General features: G+C 50.7%; 1 protein-coding gene across 1 annotated transcript; it reads right to left on the reverse strand.

Annotated features, from left to right (window-relative positions):
• Positions 1-1652: 1652 nt before the first annotated feature.
• Positions 1653-14112, reverse strand: Alox12b (arachidonate 12-lipoxygenase, 12R type). The gene is made up of 15 exons (XM_048448028.3): positions 13713-14112; positions 12543-12747; positions 8820-8901; positions 8612-8704; positions 8239-8361; positions 7854-7957; positions 6959-7131; positions 6593-6736; positions 5078-5281; positions 4769-4855; positions 4416-4585; positions 3897-4018; positions 2516-2616; positions 2040-2210; positions 1653-1892 (listed from the first exon to the last, which is right to left on the reverse strand). The coding sequence occupies exons 1-15, from the start codon at positions 13857-13859 to the stop codon at positions 1713-1715; spliced, it is 2106 nt and encodes a 701-aa protein (XP_048303985.3). The 5' UTR covers positions 13860-14112; the 3' UTR covers positions 1653-1712.
• Positions 14113-16554: the final 2442 nt, after the last annotated feature.

A 16554-nucleotide genomic window follows, 5' to 3' on the forward strand; every position in this document is an offset into this window, starting at 1 on the left:
TCTTTATTGCTTGTTTACTCTTGGGGATAGGAAGAGCCTGAAGGATCTGGTCAGTTTCAGGGACTTCCTGAAGCCATTTTGAGTTGTTTACTTTCTAGCCTAACGTGGAATTTCTAATGTGGAATGTTTGAGTCTTGGAGGAAACTGTTATACACCGCTGCAGATTCTGTTTCCCAGGACAGCCTCCCAGGCCTCAGCTGGGTTCTCTCCTCCCAACTGCCTTCCGTGACCCCAGCTGCGCTGGCCTCATCTGATCTTACTTGGTCATAGTCCCTTGTTCGGTGGCCACATGAATCAGTATCACACCTAGAGTGGCAAACAGCATCCCAGGAGGGGACTGAGCACAGGCTCCAGTGTGAAAGGACCAAGCCAGTGTCATAACTGGCTGCTCAGTCTTCTCTTGGAGATCAGGTCTCAATTTCAGTTTCCTGAGACAGAACAGCAGTTTCTGAGGAAAAAGCCACGGATAATGGACAATCAGTCCCCAACACCTGCAAGAGCAGCTCAAGGATAGGGCCTGTCCCAGGCCTCCCCAAAAATGGAAAACTGTAGCCCTGACAAGCCCGACCAGCCCTGGCCAAATTAAAGCATACTAATACAATTTCCACTTGCTTAGGCCAATCGCAGCCAAAGTGACCTAACTTCCTTAGCCACTCCCCTCATTGAGGCTTAAAAGAAGCCCCCACCTCCCTTTCGGGGTGATTGCCATCCTGCCTTTGTGAAGGATGGTCAGCTCCAGCATGCTGGAATAATAATAATAATAATAATAATAATAATACTCTTTGCTTTTGCGTTGGATCAGGTCTCTTGATGGTTTTGGGGGGTCCTGACTCTGGACACAAGTGGATCTGTACTGACTAAATTTGGGCTGTCAGCTTGTCTTCAGTCCCTGGATGTCCAGTTTTCCTACCCACCATGCCGCTACCCCGACCCACCACCAAAAGTCAGGCCGACTTGGCAGTATCACTTCCTGAGCTCAATGCCGTGACCCATGCTCTTGTGTCCTACCGGATGTGTCACACATCAGCCATGAAAGGAAGCAAAGTCCAAGGTGGGGATGGGAGGGAGTCTTGCGACGATAGAGAAGAGATCTTGGGGACAGCAGGTTACTTGAAGAATGCCCTTGGCAGGATGGGTTCCTTGGAGTGACTTACAGGAGCTTGCTGGTGTGACTTAGAGTGATATGGATTCCCAGTAGGTGGTGCTGAGTCTTGTATCTGAGTTTGGAGTAGTTGAGGTTTCTTGTTGACTGATGATCTTTTATCCATTTTGGCTTATGTTTCAAGTTGGGCTCATCTTGGGGTCTGGCTCCCCTGCGTAGGGATTGGGTAACTAAGTCTCTGTAGATGGGCACTTCGGAGGGACCAGAACTGTGAGTTGAAAGGTGGGATCCAGGTCCCAGTGTTTTTTCTTTCCTCTGCACCCTCAGCAGTGCCTGGGCACCTACCTAGGCAAGCAGTTAGACGAGGACGCTCCGCGGCGGAAACAGCCTGGCCTGAATCTCTAGGGCTATTTCGGATTGGAACCTGGAAGTGGAACCTGGTGTTGCCCTATGCCTACCTGGATGGCAAAAAACAGCATGACCGTGTATGTGATCACCCCAGACCACGGCCTGCTGCCCGGGAAACCACCAGACACTCTTAGCACGAGGACAGTGTTTGAAGTGATTTTATTGGAAAATAGGAGTTAGTGTGTGGAAAGGTAGAGCGGAACTAGATGGAAATGCTGTTCTCAATCAGCACCGGGTCCAGGTAGTAGTACGGGAGGGTGAGGCACTTATTGCGTTGGCGGATGTTGTGAGAGATCTGGGCGAGGTTCTGACGGAAAGACTCAATACTCCTCCGAGGGGCCTCCTCCACAAAATGGATGTCTGGGAAGTGGCCAAGCGGTCGCTGCAGGACAAAGAACCAGGCGCTGAGACCAAGCCAGGCCATCTTACCCGTTCCTTTCTGTGGCCTCCCACTTCCTGCTTCCTGTCCCTGACACCACCCCTCAAGCATCCTTGCCACGCCCCCCGCCCAAGCTTAAGAGCCCCGCACCCTGTCGTCAGGCTCGCGGCAGAGAGTCCAGAGCACTAAGAGCACGATGCACGTGGTCTTCACATCCGGCAAAGTGTCCATGTAGGTCTGCAGAGTAGTCAGCCCCTTGGTCTGCATCGGGGGGTTCCGCATGGACGACGGGAAGTTGGGCATCCAAGACGTGAACTCTAGCTGGAGTGGAGTAGAAGAGGTGTTCTGGGTGAGAAAATACCCGGTTCCCGCCAACCACGCCTGGGCACCCCCTCCCGTGGTTGACTTGGACTCCTGCCCCAGAAGACCCTGGGTTGGATCGGTGGAGCTGGTATCACTGATGGGCTTGCAGGCTGGTGGGGCAGAGAAACTGGGCCAGGGCTACGACTGGCACTGAGGTTAAAAAGGGAGTCTGTTGAGACCAGCTGGGGTTGGACCCGGGATAGACTGAGTGTGGCTTGTGTTTGGAAACCACTGTTTAGGAGGGCTGGGGTGAGCACAGGTACCTGGCCCGTGTTGACAGCTGCGTGCCTGGCAGAGCAGGTGTACATGACCATTGTGACATACTCGATCAGCTCAGGTATAGTTCGTAAGCAGGTGGGAAAGCCTGAAGGATGATGAAACAGACCGTGTCATGTTAGTCCCGGACCAGGCTGGTGCCCAGCAGAGGGCGCCTCTACTCCCAGATGACCCTATCGATAGTCAATAGAGTGACTGGCTATCCGGGGTTCCTTCTTTCAACCTGCTCTGCCCTCCTGTAGCCAAAAACCTTCTTCCCAATCCATCCCAGGACTACGCTCTGTCTTCTCCAGTCCTTAGTTAGCTCTGGGTTGCAGCCTCACAACCCTTATCTTAAGTCCCCGGTCACCTCCCTCCTGGATACCAAAACATCATCCTAAACTGTCCGGCAAATCTGCATGGGCCGATATCCTAACACATAAGTCTTAGCTTTTTTGCAGAACTCTCAGTGACTCCAGATAGTCCCAGACTTCTCAACCAGGATACATGGCTTGGTATCCACTACCAGAAGTCTGCTGCCCTCCACCCTCAACCCCAGCAGCAGGAGGACGTATTCCCCATGCCCCCTCTAGCTTTTTCTCCATGCAGCTGACACTCAGCAGCACATCTTCATGTGCCCCTCCCTCAGGAAAGGACACATGCTGGCCTCATCCCACACAGCTCTTGCTAAACGTCACCCAAGATGCCCAGTCTCAGCCAGACCATGACTTGTGGCCTCCTCACTCCCACTATACACCCACTACTCCCCACTGGGTGAACTGCCTCCTTGGCCTCGTCCAGATCCTTCATTCTTGCCTCAGGCTCCTCTAAACTGCTCTCGTTCTGCCATGATGGAAATGCCTATTCGCCGGTGCAACCCCTCCAGGCCAGTCCATGAGCAACTCGGAGGTGACACCAGTACCTGTCTTGGTCCCCTTTGCTGCCTCAGTAGCCAGCAGCAGTGCATCAAAGCATTTGCATAGCGTGTCCCTAAGTATTATGACCTCATGATGTTTTCCACTCTTCTCCTCGAGCCTGCCATCCCCCACCCTCACCGTAGCTCCTCAACCACCATATACTGTCCTTTGTCACTGAATGTCACAACTTATTTCCAAGTCCACAAAAGCTTATGTCCAGGAAGAAGGCCTAGGACACTGCCGGGTCTCAGCAGAGACAAGGTGTAGCCCCTGAGCTCAGACAAGGCACAGGTGCTTTGTCCCCTGAACCCCAGCTGCTGCTCTAAGGCTCAGTGCAAGGCCCTGTGCCGATCCTAGACAGAAGAGTGCTTGGACCTTCTTCGGCCCACAGGGAGACAGGCACAAACCAGGAAGAGACAGGCCTGGAGATGTCCCCTGAGTCCCAGGTCCCTCTGGGCTCCCATGCCGGTACCTGAGCTCTCACGCTCCAAGAGGCACTCCTTGAATATCTCCTGCACCCAGCACTGCAGTTCCAGGTCACCCTCCACAGCTGCGTCATTCGGGTAATAGTAAGTGATGATCTCTGTCACGTACCTGCACGGGAGATGGAGCCTCATTAAGAGTTTCTCCCACATCCTCAGGTCATGCTGGCTTTGGCTGGCGGCAGTGCCACACCAGGCCTGTAGTAGGCAAGGCCCTTGGGGGTTATGGACAAGACCAGAAACGACTTAACACTTTTTTGTAAAGTGTATACAAAGTTACTCTTTCTTTCCCAGAAAGAGCCTAGCGGGAGGGGAGCCCTCAAGCACCTCTGAGTCTAGACTGGAGGCCAAAGCAAGAGTGATCCAGTCCGTCAGGCACAGGCAGTAGATGGATGAACAACCCCAAGACCCAGGAAAACCCAAGCCCAGGTCCTTAAAGGTTCCCACACCCCTCCAACATTCCAAGTGTCTGTCTACCTGAGTACCACCTGCTGCTGACCCCACCTCACCTCTCCATGGCGTACCACACCGCCAAACTGTCATCACGAAAATAATACCCAGGCAGGTCCTGGACCCCACGCTCCACAAAGTCATTGGGGATGCAGAGGCTTTTGTAGGTGAGCTCAGACAGAGCCCGAACCATCACCTGCGCAAAACCCTCTAGGCCCAGGGACATGGCCTTGAGGAAGAAAGAATTACGTGAGCATTTCTCCGAGCCTGCCTCCGTACCCCATGTAACATCCTCTCAAACGCTGCCCCTTGTCCCACCCCAAACTTAAACAAGTGGCAGCTCCGCTTGAAGACTAACTGCAAAGGCCAGAAGAAAACAAGTGTCATGCTGGAGTCGGGGCAAGAGTCTTACCCTGGCAGAGAGGCCCCCCTTGTTGAGAAGGAGGGCCCGCCCAATGCTGTTGATCTGGACGTTGTATCTGGTGTGAGGAATGAGGAGCTGGGCAAGAAGGCAAGGAGACAATGAGGAGAGTTGAGATTGCTCCCAAGGACCTCAGCACCCCAACTCCTGCTACATCAGACCCCCACATACTTTGGGGAGTTCCCACTACAGGCCTTCTCTGGGGATCCCCCCAGGTGCCTCGCAGGGCTCACTGAACACCCTCCCCACCCACAGAATTGACCCAGAAGCTTTCAAAGTGCCCTTCCCCCAAACCTATACCTTGTACAGGGGATGGCACATGGGTAGGTTCCTCAGCAGGGCCAGACAGAAAGCTTCCCCAATGAGGTGGCTCTCCAGCAAGTGGGCAATGGCCTCATGGCAGTAGAACTCAGCATAGCGTACCCACGTCTTAGCCAATAGCCAGTCCCACTCAGAGTCATTGGGCAGAAAGATGGGACAGTCAGGCCCAGGAGTCTGACTGAGCTAGGGGTGGGGAAAGAGGTGGGTTAATAAAGGTAGAAACCTCCACTGGAGGAGGCAAAAGAGTCCTGTACTCTTTTGTACAGTCCCTCTGCCTTTTGAGCATCCTGGGGTCCTTCTTCTTTCCCTACATTGGCTCTTATTGCGCCCTGTGCCTGACCCATCTCCCTGAACCTGCCTCTGCCCAGCAGCTCCCACTTTCTTTAAGAAGGCAGGTGGATCTCTGAGTTTGAGGCCAAAGTTCCAGGACAGCTGAGGTGAAACCCTATCCCAAAACACCAAAGGAAGAAGGAGAAGCAGCAGCAGCAGCAGCAACTCCAGGCATCGAATAGTGATGGTACAAGCCCCGAATTCCAGCACGCTGGAGGTGGAGGCAAATGGATCTCTGTGAGGTCCAAGTCAGCCAAGTCTGCACAGCCAGCTATAGGCCAGCCAGGACTAGTTAGTAAACTTCTTGCTGAAGGAGGAGAAGAAAAGGAGGGGTAGGGAGGCGACGGAGAGAAAGAAGAGAAGGAGGAAGAAGAAAAGGAGAAAAGGAAAGAGGAGGGAAGTCAGCCACGTGGGGTGGGGGGGCTGGTTGAGAAACTCCCTCTTCTGATAACCTTTCCTATCACAACCTCCATAGCCACCAGGGCAAGCACTGGACAAGTTCCTGGGCCTGGGAGAGGGGGGACGCCATCACTGAACTATAGCCTGCATTGTCCCACCTAGGAGCCAGACCATCAGGGCTTGGCTGATGCCTCCAGAGAAGAACCTTTTTCTTATTTGTAAATGACCCTTGTGAGGATCTGTGAGGAAGGGATGCCTCGGCTGCTTCTCCTGCCAGACCACAAGCCTAGGAAGCTGCTGAGTGTCAGTCCCTCAGGGCTTCAGCAGAGGTGGGTCTGCAGGAGGGTGAGGGAATGACATCAACAAGATAAGCTCCAACCAATCGCCTGGCCCGTTGGCATATGGGCATCTACGTGTGCACAGCATGCACATTTTACACCTAGGGCCCACAAAGGAGAGCACCACAAGGCTCCAGATTCATATATAGGCACATAATGGCAGCAGCCAGGTGTGCACCTGCAAGGAGATGGTTCTCATCCCAGGCTCCACATGACCATGTGTGGGTCATCTCAGATGCACACACAGGGTTGTACACAGGACTTTACACAGGCATACACACTGACACGGACACTTACTTGCCCACATATACACAAGTACACAGGCTTACACAAACATAAACATACAGAGGGACGTTTAGGCACGTGGAATCAGCGCTGGCCACACACACACACACATAGCAACCCCACCCTCACCTTCCCTTCGTACCTGAATGGCAATGGGCATCATGTTGCCATCAGGGCCAAAGTGCAGCAAGCAGAGCGGGGCACAGTGATGCTGCTTATGACCATTGAGCTCCACAGTGGGGATGCCCTCCAAGATGCGGTAGTCTGCCAGGTAAATGTTCCCCTTCTGGAAGGGAAATCACAATGGACAAGCAGTTAGTCACTAAGATAGAGTACCTTCAACCCAGAGTACCGCCCCCAAGGCTCAGTGGTTGGATGGGGATAGGGAAGCGGGGGGGGGGGGTGCTGGCATGGGTGAGACTCAAATAGACCTTGTCTATGGAAAGGCATAGAGATGCCCAAGAAAAAGCCAGGGACCATGCCCTTGGTAAGCCAGAGAGGGACTCACCTCTAGCTCTGCTTGTAGGCAGGTTCCCTCACCCAGGAATGGGGCCACCATCTCATCTGTAACTGGGAATTTGTCTGGGAGCTGCGTACATCTTCGGATCAGGCCTGGGTTGAGGCCATTGAGGTACTGGTATCCAAAGAAGCTGTCCTCCATCCAGTGCTCAGCCACATACTCTGGGGAAATAACACAGGAATGTCACGGTGAAGTCCGGCACCCTCTCAGAGATGGGGAAATGTAATAAAAAAAAAAGTGGACATCAAGATGACTCTGGAAGGGACAGGAAGTTCCTAGCTTTGCGTTGAATGACCAAAGGGACACAGGATGATGATCTTCAAGAAGTCTCAAACAGGGTGCGCCACCTGATTTTCAAATGACCCTTCCGTTGCTTGGTGTGGGAGAATTATCTGTATTCTGTCAATCATGTATTTTAATGAAACACTGATTGGCCAGGCAGGAAGTATAGGTGGGTCAACCAGACAGGATGTAGAGGCAGGGTGATGAGAACAGGAATATTCTGGGAAGCAGGAAGCTCCCTCTGCCATTCCTGTCCAGATCACCAAAGAAGCAACATGTGAGCTGACTGCTGGAAAAAGGTACTGAGCCACATGGCTAATACACACAAGAATTATGAGTTACCGTAAGATGTAAGAATTAGTTAATAAGAAGACTGAGCTAATGGGCCAATCAGTTTATAACCTAATGTAGACTCCATGTGATTTTCTTTGGAACTTGCCGGTTGTGGGGTACTGGGTGGGACAGATACCCCAACAAGCAAGTCCTTCATGTTACAACAGTTGCTCCCATCTGAACCCACTGACCCCATGAGATGAGGCTTCCTCTTGCCCCAGAAAGCACCTGACTGCCTCATGTTCTCTTGGGGTCACCCTCTCCATACCAGAGACAACAGTCTTGGTAGCAGGAAAGATATTCTTAATGTCCTTTAGTCTCTTCCAGGAACGTTTGCGATCCACCAGGCCACGCAGTTTGAAGGCCAGCGCCCTAGAAGGGAGATCCGAGGAGCAGCATGTTAAAGGGGAGCTAGGTACACAGGGAAATGACAAGGCCACCTACTCACTGCAGTCTCTGGGTGACTGTGTTTCAGGGTCTTTTTGTTCTGGTCTGTGAGTGTCAAGTGTCAGGTTTTCCACTGTTTCCCACCCACCCTGCCGCCTCCCACCTCCCCCAGTCTTTCTGACCTGAGGCCATTCTGAAGTGGGGAGATGGGGCAGGGGTGGGAGAGAGGAGTGTCTCTGCAGGTGCCCTCACTCACACACACTCACATGGGCCCTAGGCGGTAGAAGAAGGAAGCTGTCTTGACGAAGGAGAAACGAAGATTTGAGTTTAAGAACCTAGTGGCCTTAATGTTGATGAGAATTGGGAATCCTGGAATATAACCATTCCACCTGTGTGGAGAGAGAGAAGCTGGAGTGTGGAGCCTGCTGTCCAGGGGGCAGGGAGGGGCAGGTACTGGTCTTGTGGAAAGGGAACAGGGAGGGGTAGGTACCAGTTTTGTGGAAGGGGAGTAGGAGGGGCAAGTACCAGTCTTGTGGAAAGGAAGCAAGGAGGGGCAGGTACTGTTCTTGTGGAAGGAAGGCAGGGAGGGGCAGACACTGGTCTTGTGGGAGGGGGGCTAGGCCAGCTTCTGATCCTTACTCAGGCCGGTTGGGGTTGCGGCACCGCCGGGCAGGAGGGTGATAACTAGGAATGTCCACATAGTTGGGAAGGCCAGGAACAAAGACCCTCCAGCTGCAAAGAGAAACCAGGTTCGTGGGCCCTGACACCCAAGAATTACTCCAGTCAGGGCATAGCTGTCCATACCCACCACCAAGCTCTGGACCTCCCATGGTGCCCTCCCACTCACTGGTAGAAGTCCTTCTTGGCTCTGATCTCTTCTTGTCTGTGTTCCAAAAGGATGGGGAGTGTGTCGTCTGCTGTTGTCTTTCCTGTAGGGAGACCAGAGAGGAGCTTCAAGGCTGTCCCTATCCCCTGCCCACCCCTGCTGTCTTCAAAGAGAAGGCACCCATCCCCGGGTCAGCGCTCAGAAGGGGAGCTAAGCATAGGGGAGGCCCCTGTAGAAGAGAGATGCTCCGTCTCCCTGCTAAAATCTCCCCCATACTTCTGCTCTGACCTTCGCGCTCTCTATGAAGTTCTCCTTCTAGCCCCGCTGAAGTCATGGTGACCAAAAGCTCTGGAGAATTCACATGCAAGGCACTACTTTCTAACACACTATGTTTATATTAATAATTTAAGCTACACAAGAACAATCTAATGAGATAGATGAATAACTCCCTTTCCAGAAATCCAGAATGCGAAAGTCTCTAGAAATCCAGTCTGCTTCACGATAAACTCATTGGCTGGGATCTAAGTTTACCTGAAGCTACATATAGGGTTTGTTTGTACAGGATTTCTATATGTATTTCAGGCTAGTCTGGAAGTCGTGTTCCTCTTGCCTCAGTCTGCCAAGTGCTGGGATTGCAGGCGTGCACCTTTATGTCTGGTTGTATCGTCTATTTGACTCACCAGACATGACTATAGTTTTGATTAGAAATATTAGTATGTGTGATTAGAAATACCCTAGTGATAGAAGTTTCACATACCTCATATGTGAGAGACAGAGACAGAGACAGAGAGAGACAGAGAGAGATTTCTAGTCTAAAAATCCAAAATGTTTCCAAATTTTAAGTTTCTTGAATGCCAATAGAAAGTCATAAGTGGGAAATTCCATACCCTGACCTCATGTCATAATAAGAAAATGCAGGCACACTAAAGTGTTGTATAAATTCCTTCAGCCTAAGTATCAAAATTATAAATGAAACAAAGAAATCTGATGTCTAATCAGATCTAACCTAATTGAGTCTCATCACCGAGATAGCTCATGTGTATGCAAATATTTTTTAAAAATCCAAAATGCTTTTGAGCCAACCATTTCAGATAAGAAATACCCAACCTGTAGATACAAAGATAAAGACAAATCTAGGCATCTGGGACTGGAGAGATGGCTCACTAGCTAAGAGCACTCGCTGTTCTTGCAGAGGACCCAGATTTGGTTTCCGGTACCCATAGGATGCTGGCCCTCTCCTGGCCTTAGGCGCTAGGCATGCATGTAGTGTAAGCGACACGGGAACAATGTAATGGGATAGAGAAATAACCCACAAATCCAGAACACAAAAGTCTGTAGAAATCCAGTCTGCTTCATAATAAACTCATTGGTTGGGATCTAAATTTTTTGTATGCATTGCATGCAAAAAAATCCATACACATAAAACAAAAATAAATATTTTATATTTACATAAAACAAAATATGTGGTTTTATAGTATATATGTACATATGCACACATATGAACATACACATGTATATAGCTTCTAAAGAAAATCTAGATTTCAAACTGCTTCTGACCCTAACATCTTTAACTAGATGCTGTCCTATCATGCTCATTTACAAGGGGAAAACAGTATTAGCATGAAAAGCAGCTAAGCTGTGATTTGGTCCAAGGCAGGCTACTTCTGGCCCACATCCCTCACCTAGTAACAACCTCGCCAGTTAAGCCTTTTGCAGCTCCTTTGAGGTGTTACGTCAGTGGATCTTCACATCTACTGTGAAGTAGGTTCTGTTGTTCATTCGTTTTACAGACAAAAGTACCACACCTGAAAAGATCACAGAAGCAGGCCTAGATGTCCAGGAAACAAAAATGACTGAGATGACAATGAAACTCCAGATCCAACTCTCTCCAGCCTCCTGGCTGACTGCCCCAGGCTGGTATGTGCCCGTCAGGACAGCATCATCGTTTCTCTCAGGGCCCTCACCCTGCCATCCATCCTCCTCTGATTTCCTTATGCCTCCGCTCCTCCTGGTGCACTCTGGGAATGGTGCCCCCTGAAGTTATGCAACCCAGATCCCCAGCTTGGCTCCATCCCCAGGGCGGAAGCCTAACTCCTTCGAGGGCCCAGCAGATGACTCAAGTCTCCCTGCCCTGGTGTTGCGTGGCAGCCACCCCACCCAACCCCATTCTTGCCCAGCCAGCTAGTGTCACCTGCCTGTCCCCTGCCCATCCCCTTCCATGCCACACAGACCTATCACCATGGGAAGGTACTCTGCGTCCCCGGTGACTCTCATGATAACATCCGCACCCTCCCCTAGCCCTACCTCTCCAGCCTCAGCCTCTCCTTTCCCCTTGGCTTAGGCCCCATTCCCTCCTCCAAGGAGAATATTCTAGCACAGGGAAATGAATGAGTAGTCTTCTGCCCAGAGGATGAGATGCTAGACACCACCATCCTCAGTTATGCCCCTTCCTCCTTAGACAGAAGCCCTGCAAGGGGTAGCGTCTGGCGTATAAGAGATGTGCCCCCTTGCTGCCATGCCACAGCCACGCTTAGGAAGCTCACTTAGGAGGCTAGGTGAAGGCTCATGGCAGAAGTGGATGTGGGAAGCCCAGGTATTCGGGTCCTAGCTTTCTCCCTTAGTAGCAACCTCACATCCTTCCCCTCCCCGCCAAAAAAAGCAAGGCAGCTTTGCTCTGCTACCAGGTCTGTCATTCCCTCCATCTAGTAGCAGCCAGGAAGCCTGAATGAAGAACAAGGTCTCCTATGGGAGCAGGGAGGACCCTTGATGGATAAAGGAGGCCTTTGGGAATAGCAATGAATCCTGTTAAGAAACTAAGGTATCCCATAGGGATAGCAGAGTCCTCTGGAGCAACATAATGGCCCATTAGCATATAAATACATACTATATATATTATATAGAGAACATATATTAATATTATAATAATAACATAACATGGATAAAAAACTAATAGGATTACTGAGTAGAACACAAATCCAGCTGGAACAATGGAGCGTCATATATACAATACATACAATATATACGTTATATAAATTGTAATATATATGGTCTAATATCAGCAGGATTCACATGGTAGAAAGAGAGAACCAGTTCCCACAAATTGTCCTTTGACCTCCCCTGTCACACAAAATAAACAAAAAGAAAAAAATCAATATCAAACACAAAGCTTGGCATGGTAGCATATGCCTTTAATCCCAGCACTCAGGAGGCAGAGTAGGAGGATCTCTGTGGGATCATTGATCTACACAGTGAACTCCAGGACAGTCAAGACTACAGAGAGAGACCCTTTCTCAAACAAACAAACAGTCAGACCATATACAATGCCTTGGTGACCTAGAGAGCTAAGAAAACTAATAAGACTTCTAAGTAGAACACAAATTCAGCTGGAACAATGGAGCATCCTTTTATAAAAACCGAACCCTGCTTCAGAGGTCTTTGTAGCATGCCTGGCATCCAGTAGGAGCCAAGGGAGAGTGAAGGATGAAGGGGAAGAGTGATCTGGGGATGTTCACTTCCTGCTCACATGCTGCTGCATGATGCTCACAGTGGTCCCTGGACCTCACACACTTGGGTTCCTCCAGTGTGCAGCCCCAAGCTGGGCCCAAAGCAGCAACAGTGACTGAGGATGACCATGGCAGGAGATGCCTTATCGACTTGATAGGATCCCAGAATGGCCAATCTAGCAAAGCTGGGCTAGAGGGAGGAAACTCACTGCGTGAGATACGGTGGCTGGTGCTGGCTCACCTGTGGCCTCCCGGAGTGCCAGGGTCTCATAGCCATCCATCCACTGGTAAGCTGGGAAGTGGTAGACACGGCAGTTGGGGGCACAGATCTGCACATAGTTGCAGTACCAGGGGTCCTTGGGTAAGAAGGAATGGGGCTCCTTGTGCAGACGGATGATGATAAGCTCTCCCAGGTCCTGCTGGCACTGCACCGTGTACTCATCCACCTGCACAGAACACAGGGGTGACTGACTTCATCAGTTCCTCAGACCTCCCATGAGGCTTACCCTCTACCCAGGTCCTACTCATGTTAGTGACAGTCACCGCCTGAACTGGAGAGTGCATAGAACAAAGATGGTGAGTGGGCACAGCTGGGAGCCTTCTAACTTGGTTGCCCTCTGTTGGGCCCATCTACCCAAGGCAGGAAAGACCCCAGGCTTATCCCTCCTTCCCAGCTCCTAAAGTCCTGTCTTCTACCCTCTTCCCCAGCCACTTGAGGCTGCAGGAGCCATTTAGAGTCTCCGGGAGTTGATAACAAAGGAGTCAAAGGCCAGGCCTTCCTGGCATCCTTCAGTCTTAGAGTGGAAAGAGGGGTCCCTCAGGCCATGCTCCTACTTCTTAAGAAGTGACCACACAGATGAAGGAGCCTATAGGAGCCTATTCAGGTCACACAGGAGCAGGTGGCTATCAAAATCACCAAGAGTGGCTTCCATCAGGGCAAAGCAGGTCCCCACTGGCCAGGCTGGTCGGATGCCATTTGAAGTCACAGAATCCAATGCAAATGGAAGCCAGTTGTGATGCAACTTGGCTGAGAAAGATTGAGAATGGAGAAGAGAGGTGATAGAGGGGGTAAGAATGGAAGGGACCTTAAGGAAGAGGGCTGAGATGGATGAGCTCAGAGAGAAGCTAGGGAGCCCAGGGGGTTGGAGAGAAAGAGAGAGAGAGAGAGAGAGAGAGAGAGAGAGAGAGAGAGAGAGAGAAAGAACAAGGAAACAGGAGGGAGATGGATGGGTCGTTTGGGAGGGATGAGAAAAGAGGGAGCAGAGGAGAGATGGTTGTGGGGGGGAAAGAGGGTAGGGAGACTTGGGAGTCCACGGAGGCTTCTCCACTCGCCTGACCCAGCTCTGGCTCCTTTCCCGATGCCTCCATCCTTCCTGAGCTTCCATCTGTCCTGGGTGACTCGCACACTTACCGCCCCAGTGGCAAAGTCTCTCCCAAAGTGGTTCAACAGCTGCTTATGGCTCTCTCCTTGCGTTCCCACGATGGTCAGTGAAATGGAGTCCAGCGTCCCCGAAAAGAAATCAGTGCCCGTGGCCACCTTGACTTTGTAGGTGGCCATGGCCGCTCTTCAGGAGGCAAGAGAGAGTTCAATCCCGGACACGATGGCTAGGGCCTCACGGTTGGAAACAACGTAGGTAAGGGAAGCCAGGCAGAGAAAGAGTTGACTGGATCAAACTCCGAGATGGAACAGTCAGCGGGAACCACTGCCCGGAGGATGCCTCTGGAGCCGGGAGCAGCTGCTGCCCTTGGCGGGCGGGATGTGAGCCGAGCAGGTGGGGCGGGGCCGGGCCAAAGGCTGGTGAGCAGGCGTCTGAGCTTGAGCCCTATAGGAACTGATGGGGAGGGACCATAGGCAGGGCGCTCGGTCTGCCTCTGAGAGGGCGTACGGAAGATGCTGAGGCTGAAGCAGCCTTCAGGGTGTGGGAGCTGTCCAGGCTGAGCCAGGGCCCCAGGGAAGTTGGGGGAGTGGGCGGGGCAGGGACTTCAGATCTTTATCAAACTAATAAGCTCCTTTGTCCGGTTCGCCCCCTCGATTGTAGCACCAGGCACCCCTGCTGAGCTTGGCCAAAGTCAGAAGTGACCTGCTTTGGAAGGCATGAGTGATACAGACGAGCTGTCCAGTGTCCTCCCCGGGATGGGCTTCTGCGTTTGCATTAGAACCCAGGATAGGTCAGGAAGATTACTGAAGGCAGGAACTAAACACCACAAGAGATCAGAGAGTCCCTAGAAGGCTATGGGTAAAGAGATTTGGATCTGGAAGTAGGACCTATTGCTTCTTTCCCAGTCGATATTTACTTAGGAAGAATTGATACTGCATACACAAATTGAAGGCCGAGTGAAAAGTTGAGGCAGGAGAATTAAACTAAAAAGCTGGAGGTGCAATTCAGCGGTAGAGAACTTGAAGAGAATGTGGGAGACCCTGAGTTCAACCCCCCAAACTCCAAAAGGAAAATGTAAGCTAGAGATGGTCACACCTCTAATTCCAGCTGCTTGGAGGCTGACACAGTGCCACCAAAGTCCGAGCTACACAGGGAGACCATCGCACAAAAAAAAAAAAAAAAAAAAAATTGAATTAAAGAATTTTTTCTGTTGTTGTTGTTTTAGATGTATGGATGTCTGTGCAGCTCTTGGGTACCTGGTACCTGCAGAGGCCAAAAGGTGACACTGGATCCCCTGGAAGTGGAGTTATATAGAAGGTTGTGAGCCACCATGTGGGTGCTTGGAATCAAACCCCGGCCCTCTGGAAGAGCTCCAGTGAGCGCTCTTACCTGCTGAGCCACACGAGAGGCCCCAAATTAAGACATTTTGTAGGTGATGGCCCTAGATGATATAATGGGAAAGATGTCATACATTCAGACATAAGATGCTCTTTTAACTACATTGATCCAAAATTCTCGAACAGGCAAACTCTTACACAGCTCAGGCCAGCGAGTGCTTCCGGAATGGGGAAGGCTTGTAGGCAGCTAGAATGTTCTCTCTGATGGTCTGGCTGATCTACAGGGCGCTTGGCATATTTTACTAAATCTATGCTGTTCTTCCATTTCATAAAGAACATACCCTTACCAGGAAAATCTTTTTGAAAAAGAAAAAGAAAAAGAAAGAAAGCCTGAAAGAAAATGCTGATCATGATGGCTAGAGGCACAGACAAGTAGATCTCTGTGAGTTCAAAGCCAGCCTGGTCTACTTAGCAAATTCCAGGCCAATTAGGACTAGATAGTAGATAGTGAGATGCAATCTCAAAAAAAAAAAAAAATGGAAGGAGAAGAGAGTCAGAGATTGTTCAGTTGGTAAATATGCATGTTTAATGACCTGACCTGAGTTTGAGTCCCCAGACCCACATGGTCAAAAGAAAGAACTGACTTATGGATGTTGACCTTTGACCCCCAAACATGTACTGTGGCTCATATTCTCATATGTACACACATACATACACCAAATAAATAACTTAAAGAAAAAGAATGGGACAAGAAAGATCTGGAATGAGGGTTAGGATCTGATAGGATTGAGTTGGTCGAGGACCTAGCCGTTTCTTACCTCTGTCTTTCTCTCACTTCCTTCCCTCCACAGAGTAGAGCGCACTCCTCCAAACCCCACAGACACAAGGCAGGAAATCGACCTGGAACTTACTGAGTATCAAGAAGAAGACAAGGAGCTGCAAGCTTATTTATTCACTATAATTTTGCATATTAAATGATCTGAAGATAATAAATCTGGAATGGGATCATAATAGCTCAAGTAGGGAAGGACTGGGATGGGCGGGGCCTGGAGATAAAAGCCCAGGGTCTGAACCGAGAACAATGAAGACTTCTGTTCCCACCCGGAGTGTTCGAGTGTTCGGGACCCAGAGAGAGTGAGGAGAGAGTCATGCCCCTGTCTTCTGGGACTGCCCTCTTCCCTTCCACCTCCCAGGGCAGCACCTGCCAACCAGGAAGTACCAGCTCTGGTTTCCTCCCTGGTGGCACCCTCCTGTCACCATCAAGAGAAGGTTACACGGTGACCATGCCAAGTTAGCAACAAGGGAACTCGGACTCTGAGACAGAGAAGGGTACCAGTCGTTCCGGGTTGGAGGTGACTGCATTTCGGCTTAGTTTAGAAATAGGAATGCGGCTGGGGCTAGGGATTGAAATGACTTTTTCATGACTCAAATCTGCTGATGTCACCTGGTGCTCCCCACCATGCCTCATCAAGCCTGGCAGCATCTCTTCTTTGCCTTCAGGATGATACCATGTGCATTTTCTTCATTCATCAGCCCC

Source organism: Myodes glareolus, chromosome 9 (assembly GCF_982192425.1).
Source record: "Myodes glareolus chromosome 9, mMyoGla1.1, whole genome shotgun sequence".
Taxonomy (NCBI): domain Eukaryota; kingdom Metazoa; phylum Chordata; class Mammalia; order Rodentia; family Cricetidae; genus Myodes; species Myodes glareolus.

Bases quoted from the DNA above. Each gene is read 5' to 3' on its own strand.
- Alox12b (XM_048448028.3), bottom strand. From the start codon at position 13,859: ATGGCCACCTACAAAGTCAAGGTGGCCACGGGCACTGATTTCTTTTCG. The intron at 8,362-8,611 runs GTAAGGATCAGA...CTCTCCACACAG, and splicing joins CGCAACCCCAACCGGCCTGA to GTGGAATGGTTATATTCCAG. The intron at 7,958-8,238 runs GTGAGTGTGTGT...TCTCCCTTCTAG, and splicing joins TTCTACCGCCTAGGGCCCAT to GGCGCTGGCCTTCAAACTGC.